This window comes from Electrophorus electricus, chromosome 11 (genome assembly GCF_013358815.1).
Source record: "Electrophorus electricus isolate fEleEle1 chromosome 11, fEleEle1.pri, whole genome shotgun sequence".
Taxonomy (NCBI): domain Eukaryota; kingdom Metazoa; phylum Chordata; class Actinopteri; order Gymnotiformes; family Gymnotidae; genus Electrophorus; species Electrophorus electricus.
The window spans coordinates 21,912,519-21,933,055 of record NC_049545.1 but is presented as its reverse complement, the minus strand read 5'-3'; the positions used below and the strand labels follow the sequence as shown (position 1 = coordinate 21,933,055).

The following is a 20,537-nucleotide window of genomic DNA, read 5'->3' as shown; positions in this document are numbered from 1 at the left end:
TTTCAGGTACCTTGGAGTTCACATCTCGCAGGACCTGTCCTGGTCCTGCCACACCAACTCCCTGGCAAAGAAGGCTCGTCAGCGTCTTTACCACCTCAGACGCCTAAGAGACTTCAGACTGCCCTCCAACGTACTGCGGAACTTCTACACCTGCACTATCGAGAGCATCCTCACGGGGAATATCACAGTCTGGTTTGGGAAGAGCACCAAGCAGGACAAAACAAGCACTCCAAAGAGTGGTGCGTTCAGCAGAGCGCATCACTCATACGGAACTTCCTGACCTGCAGACCATCTATTACAAGTGGTGCCAGACCAAGGCCAGGATTGTGAAGGACCCCACCCATCCCAACAATGGACTCTTCTCTCTGTTGAGGTCAGGGAAGCGCTTTCGCTCCCCAAAGACCAATACAGAGAGACTGAAGAGGAGCTTCTTCCCACAGGCCATTCGGGCCCTGAATCAGGGAAACTGATAAACTGTGGGGACCACCACCATGTGACTGTAAATATGTAAATTTGTAAGCTGAAACTACATTGTGTACATACATACATACATCCACATATACATTGTACATTGTGTATATAAACATATTAGACATACATTGTTTTATATAGATAGATAGATAGATAGATAGATAGATAGATAGATAGATAGATAGATAGATAGATAGATATTTCCTTATGTACCCATTTTTTTCCCTCAGTTTGAACAGAGCACTCTCAAACCATTTCAATGCAAGTTATACTGTGTATGACTATGTATGTGACAAATAAACCAAACTTGAACTTGGAACTACATATGTAAACCGAGTTAGGGTTAGAGGTTAGGAATGCATTATGAATTAGGAGAAACATTTAAGCAGCAACATGTTTTGCTTCACAGAATTTTACTTCTGTGCAAACGTGAAAGGGAAACAGAATCAGTGCTTAGAATAAAAACTACAGAATTTCCATATTAGCTGGCTTTAGTCTAGAAGATAAAAGGCTGATATTTAGCAGATATTTCTGTTCTAATTTATTTTGTTCTTTCAATGTTCATTTCATCTAAGCTGTGGATGAGGTTTAGTAGGAGGCATGGTACATGTTGTTACCTGAATCAAATATTCAATAACGATAATGATCTTGCATATGAAATGAAGCACACCCATAGATTATTATTGTGTTCATATGCTCATCATACACATGTAATGCCATTAGTACAGAACACTGGACATCACTGTTATCTGATCTTGGGTCATCCATGCAGGGCAAAATGATGATCTGTCCTAAGAGATCTTGCCGACTGAAGTTCTCGATCAGTCTCTCTCATCTAGCCCTGCCTACTGGGTGTTCACAGGGGTACACATCATCCTGATACTTATGAATGGCTCTGGGCCATTGTATCTTGCACTGCTCTCTTCTGCAAATAGTGCTGGTATTTTCACATTACCTAGTGCACACTGTAGTGAGAGTGTAGCTAAGCAACATAAGAAGTCTGTCCTTGCTTGTATACCAGGTTAAATAGGTTATTCATGTGCAGTAGATATTAAAATATCAGGATTGAAAACAGACTGGTCATTTATTCAGTTAATAACCTTTCATGCATAGCCAATAGAACTGAGCTCTAGATTCTTAGCAAGTACTCTTATTTCTGCCTTCCAACCAGGCTGAGGAAGACTGGTCTATGAGCTATCAGAGAGCTGCTTTTGCTGTATGTGCTTTGTAATGCATTTTTACAGAAATAACAGAATAGCGTTCATTCACACCAACACCAATCAGATGTCTTGAAGCCAGCCATTTTGAGTTCTTCCAGACCATGCGGCTCTGGCATAGCTGATTGTTGCAATTTACAGTGTCACAGAAGCACCGACTGGCACCAACCTGTTCCCTATTTTACTTGGTAAAATTATACATTTATTGAAACTTTTGATAATTCTCATACCAAAATAGGAAAGACTGACTCCAGTTCAGAACTGCAGTTTGTTCACATGGTACTACTAGAAATGAAAAGTAGAGTGCCAGAGCCACATAACTGACACATTGCTGATAATGTGGTGTCTATCAACACCTAGTGGTGAGCAGATTACCTCCCTCTCTATTTCAGATGTCATTTAACAAAAACTATAAAAATGAATTATATTCAGTTTTCTACTTCATGGAACGGGACAAAATCCCCAGAACATTCAAAAAGAAAAATCAGCACAGAAACAAATTTCAATACCCTACTAAATGTGCAATAAAATGCAGTAATTTTGTGCATTAACAACTTTCCCTTTCACAGCCATATAGAGCATGACGACAAGACAGCTTCCAAGATGCCAGAAAAAAAAACTTTATTCCTCAAAAACCTCACAGAGTGAGAATGCAGTCACGGTTAGATGTAAAGAAAGGAGAGGGAGAGGTGATGTAGGGCCAAGAACACAAACCAGTGCTTTCTCCTCTTCTCATTTTAACTTTCTACATTTCTCACTAGTTCTCCCACAGACAAACCCTGCAGTCTGCTGAAACTACTCCTTGACACCAGAATTTAAACAACACACTCACCTGTATAACTCGTAGCCACTGCTGAACACTAGAACACCACATAGGACTCACTCCAGCTATTTCACTCCTGTACTACTGAAGCAGTAATACCAGCAAAGAGCAAGGCATTCATTTTCATGGGACTGAAACCGCAACACCCAAAGCCAAAACATAACTTGCCTTCCCTGGATCCCTCTACATCACCATCGCTTCTGTGGATTCTCCAGCCAATCTGCCAGGATTCTAGAACCCCTTCCTGGTCAGGGGTTCCAGGATTCCAGCTGTCTTCCGTCCTCACGCATCACTGCGTGTTTATCTGCTGGCACGCGTCTCTTGATGCCACAAACCTGTGGGACACTCTAAGGTTCCCCACTGAACACGAACTAATAAACTAATCAGCAGCCAGTCAACATGCAGGTGGGACTGAATGGAGGGTCTGCAAGCACCTGTAACAGGTTTAAAATCTGTGAGAAGGGTCTTGAGGAAGAGGGTAACTGCTGGCTTCTGACTGAGGCATTCTTTCCTTAACACTTGTTTCCTTAGCAGGGTGCGAACTCTGCAACACTGAGAACGTTAATCCAAATACTTTCCTATGTACAACAGCGCCATCATGTGGCAACACCAAACAGCTCTCTGCTACCAAGACATCAAAAGAGAAAAATACACTTTAACAATTCTGATGGCTGCTTCTGGCATTACCCTAGCATTCAAAATCTGGATAAACAAAATTATAGCCCTAGGTACATGGCACTGGACTACATTTTAGCACTCATCAGATAGACTGACTGGCCAGTGTAGTACACCTCAAGAGTAATCGAACATGCTCCAGGTCTCTCTGAACACTGCACAATATCCACCTAAATTTACCTTTTCCCTTCTAATCTACATTGAAGCACAGTGCAAATGTAACTGAATAAATAAATGTAAACAAGGGCAAATCAAGTTAAGTTTCTGTAGTGGAAACGAAGTGCGGGAGTGGTGTTATGACAATGTATCTAGATCTGTTCTCCAACAATGGTGTGTAGTCTTATGAAGGGGCGGGGCAGAGTCATACGGTCATAGTAAGGGGCAGGGCTGAGCAGGGGGCAATGTCCTACAGGTCCAACGATGAGGTCCCAACTAAAGGCACTGGTTATCTATGACTGCAAGACAAGACTGTTTGGGGCTGCTGGACCTAAAAGTATTTTTCTAATTACATTTTAGATATTTCCCACTAACAAAAAAAAAAAAAATAATTCTAATTTGTTGGTATGGTGGCACCTTTCATGTGTAAAAATGGACAACAAAACAACCTTTATATACACATCACATTTTAGAGAAAAGGGTGTGAAAACACTGCAATCCATTTGAATCATTAGGTGATGACGTTCTTCCAGAAAACTCACTTTCCTAAACAGAACATTCAGGAATTCTAAGGTAGCATGGAGCTTTCCAGCTTGTAGGACCTCCAGTTGAACAACGGACACTTTGCCCCCACCTTCCTTTAAGAAGGAAAAAACAAAGAAACAAAACAACATTAACGATTCAAAGTCAAATATAACTGTGGGATGAACGAGAGGAGGCTGAAGTTGCACTAAATGAGGGGGGGATTGCACGCCAACTACTGTGAGGTTTATAAACATTTACAAGAGAAAAAAAAAAAAAACAACAGCAGATATCCTACTCGACCGGTGATGTCCCTTAAAATCATCAGCAGATATCCTACTCGACAGGTGATGTCCCTTAAAAGTCTCTTTTTTTTCCATTCATTTTTTTACTACAACAATTACAGTCACACAATACAACATCCTTCTGACCAGGCGAGAAGCAGCAGTAGGGGAACACGCCTAAAAAGTCCCAAAACATATGGAGCTTCAGAAATACCAGAAGGGGGGGGTAGAGAGAGAGAGAGAGAGGTGGGGGTGGATGGTGAGTTGTGAGCTGGACTGGTGGGCATTCATTTTTTGAGAGGTTGGTAAACAGATGCATTGGGGTCCAGGCTGGAAGGGCTGGTGTCCATAAACTTGGAGGAGTAGTGAGGGGTGACGGGACTCATGCTGCTGGTGTCTGTCGAGTAAGTGATACTGGGCATGACGGCCATCACCTCCGCAATCTTCTGCTTCAGGTCTTTTATCTCTTGGTCTTTTTGCAAGATCTGACCTGAAGACAGCATGGGAACATGTCAGGTTTCTGTACAAGGAGAAATCTTTACAACATTCCTCCCTCCATTTAAACAAAATACCCACAGACACACACAAGCCCCTAACAGCCCTGAGCCAAGCAAGGTGGCTCTATGAACAAATGACAGTCTCTTACATGCCTCATCACTTCTCTTACATTTTATAGCATCTGGCAGCCTTTTTTTTAAAACACAGAACATGCTTATATATTTATAAGTATGACAGTACATATGTGCTCCTTGGAAATCTAACCCATGACCTAGGTGTCACTACCATCCTGCTCTTCCAGATGAGCTTCAGGAGCTTTTAATTAGTCAGTTTTACAGGTGTATTTGTGGGAACACTAAAGCTTTTGTGATTTTGTGTGAGTGATTGTCTCACGAGGTCCCTGCAGCGGGACACTGCGTGCGGACCTTGTGCAATCTCCAGCTGTCTCTTGGCATCACCGAGAGCTGAGAAGAGGTCCAGCTTGATCCTGGTCTCTGCACTCAGGCTGTTCTCCAAGTGCTGCGTCTTCTCCTGCATGGCTGACAGGGCTGACATCAACACCTCCGTATCCTTCTCGTTTTCCTTATACTTGTGCAGCTCCTGTGGGGCACAAGGCAGCATGCTGGTACTTTCACAGGAAGCTTAAAAATCAAGTGAAATGCACAGCTGTGATTGGGGGGTTTGGCCAGGTATGTGAAGTCAACAGTGACATCTCCTGCAGGTGCATTCAGTCTGGTTTAAGAAATTGTGGACTTAACACCCACCTGGACTTTGAGTTCAAGTTCCCGGATCATATCCTCTTTGACTTTAATGTCCAGTGTGAGTTTCTTACACTCTGTCTCCAGTTCAGAGATTTTCCTCCTCAGAGACTCTGTGCACTCACCTCTGAAAAGCACAATGCCGGTTAACCAAAATTAATATCACACACACACACACACACACACACACACACACACACACACACACACACACACACACACACACACACACACACACACACACACATACACACATACACACATACACATACACACACACACACACACCTGGAATAGTATGGAAAAGAAAGCAGTGATTTCTGAATTTGACTTCAGACAGTATGAGCAGAAGCTATTTCATGTTTTGTCTTGTCAGCTTTGTATCATTTGTAAATATGCATCCACTCCTGCCATTCAGACAAGCAACACATTTCAAAATAAAGTTGTGATGGAGCAGTTTAGAGCTGCTAAATGAGTTAAACTAAGTAGGAACTGATGTGGCCTAAAACAGGTGCTGTCAACAGTTGACTGTAATAATGATGTCTTCCAAAAGCAGCACTCAGGAAAGACCCAGGTCTTTAGGAGCAAAAATGGGCCGAAGATCATCACTTCACCAACAATTGTGTGAGAAAATAATTGTTTAAAAAGAATGGAAGGGATTTGGAAATATTATTTCACCATCTATGGTGTACATGTACATTGTAAAATTAGGCTTTCTCTACAGTTTTACACACTACCATCCTTAGTATTTAGGTATTATAGACTACTGTTTAGAAACCAGCTAACCAGCCAATACCAATTCCCTGTAAAGTTTCCACTATGTGATGTGCATGTTTATTAAGGGGCTTGGTGTGGGGGGGTAGGGCAGGGGGTGTGTTAGGAGTGGGGCACGGGGCGGGGCAGCGTACCTGGAGGCAGCTGCAAGGGCTACGGCACGTGCAGCTGTTGCCTCCTCCAGCTTCTTGCGCTTCTTCTCTTCGGCCAGCTGCCTCTCGACTGCCGCTCGAGCCTCCTGCTCCACCTTCAGACGCTTCTCCAACTGCCCCAACGTCTGCTTATCCTTCTGCTTGGCCTGCACAGCACTGTGGAGCCTATATCACACACATGCACACAGACATGCACACGTGCACCCACACACACGCACAAGCACACACCCACACAAAGGTACATGCGCACATACACATATTTACATGCATACACATGTACACCCACACGTGCACATTATTACAGCTATTACTATTACAGCTGCAACATGTACACACAAGGGTTCGCATGCTTTGTATAAACAGAAAGTAATATAGTAATAGTAATATCCAGTCAAGGTGACTGGTCTACATCAGATCACTCGCCCCATAGCCACAACCATCGGCCAAAACTGCTGTGATTTACTTCTACTGGACTATACAGTAAGTAAATCTATATAAATGCCTTTGGCTGTGTGACTGAGGTGTGAATGGTAGTGTGAGTGGGGTGTGTGTGTGTGTGTGTGTGTGAGGTGTAGGAGTGTGAGTGGGGTGTGTGTGTGTGTGTGTGTGTGTGTGTGTGTGTGGTGTATGTGTAGAAGTGTGTGAGTGTGGTGTGTGTGTGTGTGAGTATTGTAAGTGTGGGAGTGGGAGTAGGGTGTGATTTTGTGTTTTTACTACAACACAAAACAGTATTATATTAGAAGACAATTTGGAGAGGAATATTAATATAATTCATGAGTAAAGACTGGTTAGACTGTACCACAGTTCCCAAAGTCACATAGCCACTATTTTACCAGAATCAACATAATGGCTTCAAAAATCTTCAAAAATGACATTTTCTGACAAGTAATACATTTGTGAGTGTGAAAGTGTGTGGAGCGTGTGAGGGTGGGCAAGTCTGAGTGGGTTTCGTGAGTATGACGGTGGTGGGTGAGTGAGGTCTGGGGTGTGCGAGTGTGAGTGGGGTGTGTGAGTAATGTATGTGAGTGTGTACGTGAATGTGAGTTGGGTGTGTGAGTGGGGTACAAGAGTGTGTGTGTGTGGGGTGTGCAAGTGTGAGTGGGGTGTGCATGGGGTATGTGAGTGGGGTGTGTGAGGTGTACAGATGTTGCTCACTTGTTCTGCAGCAGCTCATTCTCATGGCGGAGTTGGCTGAGCTCCACACGCACGCTGCGTTCTGCGTTACCCAGAGAGCCCAGCTGGCCCCGCAGGTCCTGCTCCGTCTGACGGCTTGCCTGCAGGTCTGCCTTCAGCTTCTTCACATCCTGCTCCAGCCTGTCAGCAGGACACATACATACACACCAACACCCATGCATGCATGTGTACGCACGCACATGCAAACACACACACACACACACACACCCACACCTATTAAAACACATTTAGGTTCATCAGCTCTCAGACATACAGCGCTTATGAAAACTGCATGTTTTCACCTGTAACCAAAACCATCCTGTGAGCTACATGTCTGACCTGGCAAAAAGACTTTACTAAAGTATGACACTGCAAAAACAGCAAAACAACACTGAAGTGGTCACACAAGAAGGGAAAAATGTGTGTTTCCACAGTGCAGATATCCTTGTCAACCAAACCTCATGGCACCATGTAACAAATGCCTGAAAATCAGAATCAGAGGTTACTGATTCACAAAGAACCTAAAAACTATATACATTCACAGCCACAATATAATCTTTAAAAGCCTACTGATTTTCTGAAGACAAAAAACTAATTTGGAAAAAGTTCAGCATATTACCATCCCATAGCATGGTTCATGCTGGGAATGTGTCTCCCACCACTTTTTGAAAGTACTCTGAAATGATCAGTGTCCTCTACACGCTGTCTTTGCTTAATTTATTCAGTACTTATTCCTGCAATAATCTGCTTGGTTTAGTCAATAAAATGGAATGTATTATGTTCCTAATGACAATCAGAAAATGTTCGTGCTTATATTTTGTCACAATGCAGAGATAAGAAACACAGCTGACATTTCATGAAAGGAAACAAATTATTTTATAATCAAAATAAATAGCCAACAGTTGTACTACTGATCTATTTTAAACCCTAAGTGCCGATACTTGTATTGTTCGATGCTGACAGGCTTGACAAATACGGCCATAAAAGCATTTGTGACCCCCTTCCTTTCACAGCGCTGATTTCTTTTCAGTGAATGCATGCTCGCCAAGACATGATTTTGTAAAGGGAACGCAAATTTGAGAGGGAGCTGAATTTAATTCAAAACCCAAATTCCTATCCACAGCACTTTTCAAAGCAAAAGTGTACTAACTAAAATCTGTTTGTCTGAGGGGGACTACCAAACACTAACTGGGGAAACATTTGACAGTAAGCACAAGTCCCTCATCTACAAGGCATTCTGAAAACTCAGACATGCACTCAGACATCAAAGTATCAAATCAAAGATAGCCTCCCATAGCTGGACACTGCAGCAAATGTTGTTAGGTGGGCTGTGTGTATATGTACCTGACCAGCAAGTTGTCTCATGCAAGTTATGTACTGTAGGGTGTATACATGTACCTGACCAGTAGGGGGTGCATATATGCCAGACCAGTAGGGTGTGTATATGTGCCTGACTAGTAGGAGGTGTATATGTACAGTATGGTGTATATATGTACCTGACCAGTAAGGGGATGTAAATGTACCTGACCAGTAAAGGGGTGTATATGTACAGTATGGTGTGTACATGTACCTGACCAGTAAGGGGGTGTATATGTACAGTATGGTGTGTATATGTACCTGACCAGTAAGGGGGTGTATATGTACAGTATGGTGTGTATATGTACCTGACCAGTAAGGGTGTGTATATGTACAGTATGGTGTGTATATGTACCTGACCAGTAAGGGTGTGTATATGTACAGTATGGTGTGTATATGTACCTGACCAGTAAGGGGGTGTATATGTACAGTATGGTGTATATATGTACCTGACCAGTAAGGGTGTGTATATGTACAGTATGGTGTGTATATGTACCTGACCAGTAAGGGGGTGTATATGTACAGTATGGTGTGTATATGTACCTGACCAGTAAAGGGGTGTATATGTACAGTATGGTGTGTATATGTACCTGACCAGTAAAGGGGTGTATATGTACAGTATGGTGTGTATATGTACCTGACCAGTAAGGGGGTGTATATGTACAGTATGGTGTGTACATGTACCTGACCAGTAAAGGGGTGTATATGTACAGTATGGTGTGTATATGTACCTGACCAGTAAAGGGGTGTATATGTACAGTATGGTGTGTATATGTACCTGACCAGTAAGGGGGTGTATATGTACAGTATGGTGTGTACATGTACCTGACCAGTAAGGGGGTGTATATGTACAGTATGGTGTGTACATGTACCTGACCAGTAAAGGGGTGTATATGTACAGTATGGTGTGTATATGTACCTGACCAGTAAAGGGGTGTATATGTACAGTATGGTGTGTATATGTACCTGACCAGCGCCTCAGGCCTGCTGAGCTGGTTATTGGGGATGCAGTTGTCCACTGGATCCCGGTGTGACCCTGCCCCTTTCCCTCCCCCACATTTCTGTTTCTTCTCCCCTTTCCCTGAGGAAGAGGATGACGAGGGCGTCACCGTGGATGAGGGAACGCTGCCATTGGCTGTTCCATGTCCACGGGGTGACGAGTTCCCCCCGGCCACACCCCCTCCGGTGGCATGGTTTTTATAATTTTTGGAGGAGTTAGACGAAGAGGAGGAGCATGATGATGAAGAGTTGTCCTCTTTAAGGAGCAGGTTCTCAGTGCTGCCCAGCAGCTTGGAGCTGCTCAGTCTTTCCCCACCCACGTGGTTCTCCATGTATTCCAGCTCCTGGGTCCGGCAGTCCGCCACAGACAGGACGCTGCTGACGCTGTGATGGTTCTGGTTCTGGTTCTGGTTGAGCTGCTTCTTGGACTCCCTGCTCTCTGCCTTCGCACGCTCCTTCTCCCGGTATTCCAGCTCTGGTAACGGACTCGGAGTGGGTTTCCTGCCGCCAGCTGAGCCGTTCTGAGCTACAGGAGGAGAGTCGGTGTCGTGGACGCCTTTGGCTGCAGCAGCTAGGAGAGTCAAATCGAACATGGAGACATAGAATCACAGAAGACTCCCTCTGGCATTCTACAATTCAATTATACAGTTAGATCATACTTCACCCCTACAATATCCAAATCATATGAGACTATATTAATAGTCACAAAATTCTTTTTTTTAATTATTTGCCAAGTCCTAAATATTGGCCCATGCACCACCTCCCTTTCCCACCACTCACCCCTTTACCCCCCTCCCTCACCATCCCTTGGCTCCACTTACCCCCCTCTGCTTCTCTCTCCTGTTTCTGCAGCATCTGTTGTTCTGGAGGTAGCGCCTGCTGCAGCAGCTGCATGTAGAATTCATTCTCCTTCTGCACCTCCTTCTGCTTCCGCAGACGCATCTTATAGCTCACGTAACTCTTGAAGCCAAAGCCCAGGGTCACCACAGGGTAGCCAATACTAGACACACAGATGCATTGACACATTACACAATATCTCTAATGGTTCATCCAGCAGTGAAAAGACTTCTAGTACCTGTACAGTTTGCAGTGGTCTGTCCAGTTAAGAGTAAGGGCTATATGGTTAGATCTACACACAAAGCTGAAATGCCATAGGAATATTTGGGAAAGGTTCAATGCAATCTCATCATGAGTGTGCAAATTCTCTATAACTGTGTTTATGTGTGTATGTGCATTTTAACACACACACACACACACACACACACACACACACACACACACTAACTTTAGGGACTCTTCCACTTTCCTGCTGTACTGATTTAAAATCTCACACATCAAAACACAAATTTCTCAAGGGTTGTCTAGTATACGTTTCCTGCTCGAAGAGCTTAACAAGCAGGAAGAAGAAAAGCTCTGTGGAGTGAGGAAGTGTGAGAGTTATTGTCACTTCAACACAGTGATGACCCTGAAACAATCCAACAGACTAATTCAGTGAACCTAGTAAATCCAGATCCTCTGAGCTGGAAAACCACCATTTAGAAAGTCTTCATTTCCCAGAAGCACAAAGTCATTTGCACTGATACTATTTAGGCAGTGGGGGGGGGGGGATAATGGATTGGTTTCAAGGGCTTATTATCCAACATGGTGGCCAACTGAAGCTCCACCTCAAATTCCACACCAAGTGTGAATCACATTTGTGTTAGGAGGGTGACACATTAGGATGAGAACGCCAGAATGCACTGTACAGTTAGTGTTAAACTACACGCTGAATGAACAGAGCTGCCCAGGTCAGTCTAAAGGTCACGCCTGATTTCTCTCACCAGTGTGCTGCGAATGGACGACAGAGATCCACATGGAAGTCTTTCAGATCTTTGAATCTTATAGCTGCCTCTATATAAACAAAGAGTATCCATAGCGACACAGTGGGGAGGCAGACCCCTCTTTCTGTAAGGGAGAGGGAGAGGGGGAGTGGTTAATATAATACAGTTGACAACAGTGATGAGAACACACTGCTCTCACATGGACACAGGTTATGCTGCTAGACACCTGCACTAAAAGCAATGGCATCGACCAATAAAAGTGACCTGCTGCAGTTTCAGTTCATGATTTATTTCTGGATGTTGGAATCATGCCCCTGCATTGGCCACAGCCCTGGACGCACTGACTTATGTCACCTTACAAGTTCACCCACACTGTTCTTACTGCCCAGGGTCTATTCAAATGAGGAGGAGGAGTTTCCAAAGGTGGAGAAGAAGCCTTCCTTCTAGAGCTCCAGTCTCAGTATTTCCTATAGACCCTAAAACAGTACATACCCCAGCTGTGCAGAGGAACACACAACGCACTCCAACAATGAAGGAAAACTGAGAAATTTGTTAAAAAGTAGACCACTCTGACCAGATGGGCTGAGAGGATAGTCATAAAACAGCTCTCAGTCTGGATAAAACAGAATTTAATTCTTAAGATTTTAAATGAAATGCTGACTACCAGAATGAAGTTTTAGCTGAGAAAAACCTGTAGATTACAGTCTGAGTTCAGTGACTGAATGACAGCTGTTTACTTGCAATAAAGATAAATACAGATGAACACTCACTCACATACCATACTCAACTGTCAGTGAGCCACAGAGGAACATGCACTGAGTGAGTCATTTGAGACACAGCCCAGGTGTGGACAAAAGGAGATCAAATACTGTTTGTCACACATGCAGAAATAACCAGGCCTGTCTGCTGTGATTTGTGTGTGTTCAGTGAGGAAATACCCAGGATGGGTCCTGGATTAGGACAGTATTATTATAGTGTCAAAAACACGCATGGTTTCCATGATCAATGTACCTTACTGAGTGATAAAAATGCCTAGCATAAACCTTTTTAACCAAGTCCAAAATGCCCATCATGTAAGTGCTACCAAAGAACTTCAAAAGTGCGGCACTGTGGAAGGTGGTTTAGACCTGCCCTAAAGCCAGTCAGGAATTTCAGCCCTCACACCTGATGTTCTAAAACACTAGGGAGAAGAGAGGTCATCCAGGGTGTTTCCACTCAAAGTTCAAAGGCTTTGTCTCTGTTTTGGATAAAATCTTTGAAAGTGAGATGCAAACCGAAGACAACATTAAAAGATTATCTGACAAATGTTTGTCTTGATTCTTACAATACTTCATTAATACGGTTACAATACACAGCTGGGGTATGTTACAATACTTCATTAATATACAAAAAACCTTTTTTTTTTTCCCCTGCCATATCATTGGATGATGAAAGACAAGCAGATCAGCAGAATGCTCAAAAGTCACATTTTGACAAAACCACTGAGGAAGAAGGTGGTGTGGAACAAAAATTTAAAAAAATCAGAGAGATACCAGCATTCACAGGTGCTCAAATGCATGCACAACAATGCAACACATACAGCAAAATCTGCTTGGATCAACTTAATCTGATGTAATGTAACACTGTTTCTTGTGATCACATGATTAAATTATGCACTTTTAGATCAAAACTCAAAAAACACAGTGGAAAAACCTTAAGCCTATGATATCCTCAAGTCTTATATTCAATGCAGACAGTTTTTGCACGAAAATTAAAATTGTGTGGCAAAATTTGCAAGAAAATAAAGGATTTGAAGGCAGGGTTCCAGGTGTGCAGGCCTAACCTGTGCGGCAAAGGGGTACTGGCCTTACCTGTGTGCCAGACATACTGCACCCAAACGTAGGTGCTAGCAGCAAAAAACAACCACTGCACCGGGATGAAGAGCAGGCAAATGATGTCTGATGTAAACGCCACACATACAAAGAACACTGAGAAAGCCTGAGAGAGCAAGAGCGAGAGTGAGAGAGAGAGAGAAGGGGAGGGAGAGGACATCATTGAGCTGTTTATCAGTCTTAAAATCCATTTCAATATCATTTAAATACAACATCAATTTCAGCAAGGAGAAACAATATTTCACAGCTTTTTCTCTGAGCAGCATCATACAGTATTAACTGTGCAAGACAAGCGGAGTGGCTCACCAGGCCCTGGTATCTGAAGGAGTCGTACACACTCCGGATAAAGAGCCAGAATGGCCACAGGTACTCAAACCTGAACTCCAGCACAAAGTCTGCAAGCAGCACCAGGGCCCACACTACCAGGAACTTCAGGTACAGGAAGGTACTGAGAGAGAGAGAGAGAGGAGAGGGAAAGATAATAGATGCAAGTGGTTTAAGAAGTTTTTCAGTTTTTCAGTTATTCCGCCATTTAATTTAGAGGGATCAAGCACTGATGTGCAGGGCTGAACTTTTAAAAGCAAGCATAAGGAAGTGGCTTACCACACTACATCTCTCTATGAGGATCCCTCACTCATTCTGCATGCCCTCATACTGGTAGGAATAAAGACACTGTACAAATATGATTCATTTTATAGGAAATACTGTCTAAAAAGAACATATGATGTGTTGGTTTCATATATGTATATGGTGTAATATTTTTGCAGAGAATCTAGGAATCAGATAACATGTTCATGAGTAATTGAGTAGTGTGCCCTTTTCATCCAACAGATCTCAAAAAAGACAGACAGACAGACCGACCAACGTAGCAAGCACATGACAAGGCTCTCCATCGAAAATAGAAGAACCAAGTTCCCAAACAGTCCTTCAGTGTAATTAACTCAGGATTTATGCACAATTTCTTCCCTATTTAACAGACAAAGGGCTTTAAGCATGAAGACTAAGCTCCTTAAAGAGCATGTCGGGCATGTTTTCACACAGCACACATTTACATCAACCTGGATTTTAATTCATTAGCACATACAAACAAGTAGAACTGCATTAGTAAACTGCTTAGTAAATTATAAAAGAAGGCCACACACACACACACACACACACAAAAAAAAAAGAAAAAAAAAAAAAAGATACATGCGACAAGTAGAAGCCTCAAGAATAAACAGGATGTTTTCCCATGAGCCATCCAAAGTGTACTTTCAGTGGCAGGGTAACAGCATAAGAACAGATCCACCAAAGCTGTAGACTGAACAATACTGTAAAGGCATATGGGAGAAGGAGGCATCACAACAACAATGCCCAGCGATTAGAGAACCTGAGAAGACCACAGTAATCTCCCTGAACAGGATCCAGTAACCATCACACTAGTAGACGTCCAAGAAAAGCTCGAGGCCCTGACATGGTCCATGCCTACTGGCTGAAGAAGCTGACTGCTCTCCATGAGCACCTGGAAGCACAAAAGACACCCAGAAGTATTTTGTGCTGATCCTGAAAGACCCCCAGAAAGGGGCAATTCCCTCCAACTACCGGCTGAAAACCTGCCTCTGTGGAAACTCCTGTCAGGCATCATTGTGGCCAAGATAAACAGGCACACGGCTCAATACATCAGCAAGGCCCAGAAGGGCATTTGTAAGAACACCAGAGGAGCCAGTGCACCAGCTACTGGTGGATAAAACATTGCCTGGATTGATTACAAAAACAGCTATGTTTCAGTGGCCCAGACATGGGTCCTGGAATGCTTGAGGCTGTATAACATAAACAAGACTCAAAAAGCCTTCATCAAGAACTCAGTGGGGCTGTGGAAAACAATCTTAGAGGTCAACATCAAGCCAATAGCACGAGCCACCATCAAGTGCGAGATTTACTAAGGATATGCCCTGTCCGCACTGCTGTTCTGCACTGGCCTGAACCCTGACAGTGAGATCACAAAGAGTGGCTACGAATATCAGCTGCAGAATGGAGCAACTATCAGCCACCTCGTCTACATGGATAACATCAAGCTATATGGCAGAATTGAATGAGACATCAACTAACTAATCCACTAATCACCTGGATATACAGCAACAGCACAGGAATATCATTCGGATTGGATAAGTGCGGTCATATGGTTACAAGGAGAGGGAAGGTGGTTACAACAGAGGGGATCACACTACCAAAGGGTAATGTAACAAATTCTGAGTGCAGCTACAAGTACCTTGGAATCTCACAGGCAAATGGGAATCATGAAGAGGCCACAAGGAAAGGAGCTACAACCAAATATACCTGCAAAGTCACCTGAATGGGAAAAACAAGATCCGAGCTATCAACACCTGTGCCCAGTCATCAGGTACCCCACTGGCATAAAAAGCTGGCCTAAGAAGGAGATAGAAACAACTGACATCAAGACAAGAAAACTCCTCACAATGCATGGAGGATTTCAATCCAAATCAAGCACTCTGAGAATGTACATTATGCAGGAGGGGGGGCCATGGACTAATGAGTATCAGAGCCAGGATGAAACAACCAAGAACCAGGAATACACCAAGATAATGGCCCCAAGTCACAAACTGCTTAGTGAGTACATCAGATAGCAGAAACCCCTGGAGGATGGAAATGAGGACAACCAGGGACCATCATGGGAGGGAAAACCCCTACATAGTATGTACCACCGGTAGTGGAAGTGGCTGATATGGAGAAATATTACAAATGGCTGGAAAAGGCTGGATTGAAAGACACACAAAATTGAAAGAGGTACAAATCATGGCAGCACAGGAACAAGCTTTCAATACTAAATCAGTGGAGGCTGGGATCTACCATACCAGGCAGGACCCCAGATGCAGGCTGTGCAAAGATGCCCCTGAGACAACCCAGTACATAACAGCAGGGTGCAAATGCTAACAGGCAGGGTGTACATGGAACACCATAACCAAGTGGCTGGCATAGTGTACAAAAACATCTGTGCTGAGTACAGTCTGGAGGTTCCAAGGTCTAAATGGGATATGCCCCCAAAGGTGGTGGAAGTTGACCATGCTATGATCCTGTGGGACTTCCAAATATAGACAGACAAGATGGTAATGGCTAACCAACCAAACATAATAGTGGTGGACAAACAGCAGAAGAGGGCCATAGTTATAGATGTGGCAATCCAAGTGATAGCAACATCAGGAAAAAGAAACATGAGAAGCTCGAGAAATACCAATGGCTAAAGGAAGAGCTAGAAAAGATGGGGAGTGGGGGGTGGGAGTGAAGGCAACTGTGGTTCCCATGGTAATTGGAGCACTAGGGGCTGTAATCCCCAAACTGGGAGAATGGCTCCAACAGATACCAAGAACAACATCCAAGATATCGGTCCAGAAGAGTGCTGTCCTAGGAACAGCCAAGATACTACACAGGATCTCAGGCTCCCAGGCCTCTGGTAGAGGACCGGAGCTTGAAGGAAAGGCCAGTGGGGATTTACACAAAACACAAACACACACACAGCATGGATCTTAGAACTTTTTTTTTTTTAAACAACACCACCAACACCACCACCACCACCACACTGAGTGAATGTGCCAACATCCACAGGTGCGCTATGACTTGCCAACAATCAGCGAGTTGCAGATCCGGACTGATGACATATTTACATGTACTGTGCATTCCAGATAATCCTACTGTTAATGGCACTGCTATGGAGAGCAAAAACAAATCCCACTAAATCAAACATAAGAATATAAATGTCAACCCAGAAACTTCAGATACAGATTAGATTTGGCACTTCACCAGGTATTGCTTCAAAAATCTTATTCTGTGTTTTATTTCCTAACAGACCTTTAACTACATTGAGAAGGAGTTGAGCATATCATATAATAATAATTAAGTATTGTGTAGTTCAATACATTTTTCAAGAAGATTTAAGGTGGTTTGACATTCAGTTCAGGAAGTAATTGTATACACGTTGACGTACCTTTACAAAAAATTGTGCATTTTTTAAGACATAGAAAACCAGTGGTACAGCAGTATCTAGAACAGTAACAGTAGCTTGCAGGAGTTACAAATTCAGTACAATGTTAAAGTATATCAAACACTTCACTTAGGGGACAGTCCTAAAATAAATGGTGACCATGTCTATAGGTGCCTTTATGAAGTCTTTAAAAGAGTTAATTATTCATAAAAGCCATCCATTTTTGCCAGAAGATTTTTACCATGTGAAATCTCTCTTGAACAGTATCAAACCACTGAGTTTGTTTGGAGTGCTCAGACCTAAGCCAGTTTCTAATGATGGCCTTCTGGCTGTACTTTGCACAAAGTACCTGTCCATCTTCAAGACCACTTCTCAAATATTACCCAGGTACAAGACACTACTTTTCTTACAAAGAGGGTATTATGAAACCTTGTTCAGAGTGGAACAGATTTTTGAGAATGTATCTGATACACTCATACCATTGCCACTACCATGTTACTGCTGTGTTGAGAATGGCTCATGACCCAACACCCACTACCATATCAATACCGTGTCACGTCTGGTTTGAGAATACATTTACGGCATTTAGCTGATTCTTTTTATCCAAAAAAACATTTTTTTTGACTGAGTACAACTTGAGCAATTAAGGGTCTTGCTCAGGGGTCCAACAGTGGCAACTTGGTAGTTGTGGGGCTTGAACCAGCAACCTTCCAACAAGTCAAGTACCTTAACCACTGAGCTACCACTGCCCTAGAATAGCCCACGATCCAAATAGTAACCAGTCAACAGTGGTCCTCTGGCCCTAAACTGTGTAGAGATGAACATGTCAAAAGGTGGCTAACAAACTGATCATTACAATATATAGCTACAATATGTAATTACACATGTAATTATACATGCATATGAAAGGAAAGTTGCATTGCAGGGTGTTTCATTTGGAAATAGTTAATGTGAAATAAGACCATGGAAGCAAGGCTGTGGTGTGCCTGGTTCAACCAAAAAATAGATAATAAACTTTAGACAAGTTGTTTTCTGGTGGTTGGCAATAACTGGTGTCTGAAGAAAACATTCAGAATGACAAGCAAACTTCCCAAGCTCACAAATCAGTTTGCAAATCCACTGCAGTTATGCTTGTTACTTTCCGTGTGGACCAGCAGTATCTTTCTACGACGTTCTACAATGACCAGCCAAAATACTTTTTAATTTTAATAATGTTGCGCTTTAGCCATATAGTGAACATTGCTAGAAAGGCTTGATAGCTGTTTGCACTGTCACAGCAGGTCAGTTGTGGCTCATGTTGCTATCCTATATTCGCGCTAGCTAGCCTAGCTGACCTAACCTACAGATATAAATGTGCACAGGTCAAATTACAGCAGTTAGTTACCTAGACACCATGGACGTTTAAGTCAGTGTGATTTGTGCACGTCGTATGATGTAAGGTTCAAGGCCTACATCTAGCTACAATACGCTAACTTAATTAAAGTTATCTACGCTAGCCAGCGTTAGCTAAGCAGACTACCGTGGCTAAAGGGCTCTAGCTTAGCTGATTTAGCGTTAGCCAGAAATCACTGATGCTAACCCAGATCAACTAAGGTTGCTAACAGGCGAGCAAAACAAGTGTAACCCTGAGCTGGGTGTCTTACCTATCTAGTATTATATCTACAGTACTAGCTATAAAGGTACACCCAACACCTGTGTGTCTGCCCAACGCGGAAGGCATTCCCAGTATCGCAGAAATGATAGCGCTAACCTAACGAGCCTGTCAAGCTCAGGCTACGTTGCTAGCCGAGATTGACCACAGCCTACCAGCCGTACATGCCCTCGGTGTGCGACCGTGCCTTACCAGCCGTATATGCCCTCGGTGTGTAAGCGTGCCCTACCTGCCGTATATGCCCTCGGTGATCCGGTTCCGTTTTAACGGCCGTCGGAGCTTGCTGCAGTCCGCATTGCGCCGCTTCATCCTCCTTCCCTTCGCTTTGGATTTCTAACGCCTATCGCAATATGGTCCAGCTTTCTGTCGCAGTCGAACGGAGCCACATTGAAGTTCCGCAACGAATACAGCTAGCTTAGCTAGCTAGCTGTTGTTATTATTTTTTTCCCCTCACACTGGAAACAAAGAAATAAATAAAAGGCTCCGTGAAAGACCCTCCTCTTTCTCTCGACAGTTTACCCAGACAAGGCTGTCAGACACGCGCCCAGACCAATCACCACCGACCGTTTTCCGTTAAGCTGTAACACTGAAAGATACCCAGCGACATAGTCGAGCTGTAGCCATTTGCCTTGGTTTGTCACGGCTCCAAAAGAAAACGACATCTACTGCGACTGACAACGTACGGACAACCGTATGATCGTCGCGTTTCACCCGTCCAATCTTTTCCTTTGTGGACATTTCAGGTAGGGTTTAAGTGCCCAATGGGATGACTGTGAGGCGGGCTGTCGCAGCTGCTTACGCTACTTGCGTGCCCATTGGGATGACTGTGAGGCGGGCTGTTGCAGCTGCTTACGCTACTTGCGTGCTCATTGGGATGACTGTGAGGCGGGCTGTCGCAGCTGCTTACGCTACTTGCGTACAAATCGTAGCTCTACGCTCCATGACCGTTGCCTGCTCTACCAAGCTTTGACAGGACAACCAACAATAGAATATTTCGTTCAGTATTTCACACGCGAGTAAAATGTTTGAAATATTTGCGTGATATTGTTTATAGCTGTAACAATATTTAACTCCACCGACAAGAAAATCGGCTTGCTTAAGTAACTACTAATGTCAAACGTTATAAATTATCAGCATGTTCCATTTGATAGTTCAGGCTTTTTTATTAGTGGCTGCTGATACAAAAGGCTTGAGGAGAGGATTTAGTGAGATATCTGCCACCGTGATAAGGCCAAGAGGTGTGAGCCACTGCAACAATAGTAGACTAGAAATGCATTATATTACATTATATTTTTGCATGTTACCATCATGGTTAATAACTACTCAAGAACCGCACAAGTGACATTTTTAGTAACCTCTGA

The 20,537-nt window shown here is 43.4% G+C and overlaps 1 protein-coding gene across 1 annotated transcript; it reads right to left on the bottom strand.

Moving 5' to 3' along the window:
- Positions 1-2,287: 2,287 nt before the first annotated feature.
- maco1b (macoilin 1b) lies at positions 2,288-19,913 on the bottom strand. The gene is made up of 11 exons (XM_027029210.2): positions 19,406-19,913; positions 13,856-13,997; positions 13,529-13,655; positions 11,679-11,802; positions 10,680-10,858; positions 9,826-10,429; positions 7,486-7,644; positions 6,313-6,495; positions 5,411-5,531; positions 5,072-5,246; positions 2,288-4,638 (listed from the first exon to the last, which is right to left on the bottom strand). Exons 1-11 carry the CDS (start codon positions 19,483-19,485, stop codon positions 4,436-4,438), a joined length of 2,097 nt encoding a protein of 698 aa, XP_026885011.2. The 5' UTR covers positions 19,486-19,913; the 3' UTR covers positions 2,288-4,435.
- Between the last annotated feature and the right edge of the window lie 624 nt (positions 19,914-20,537).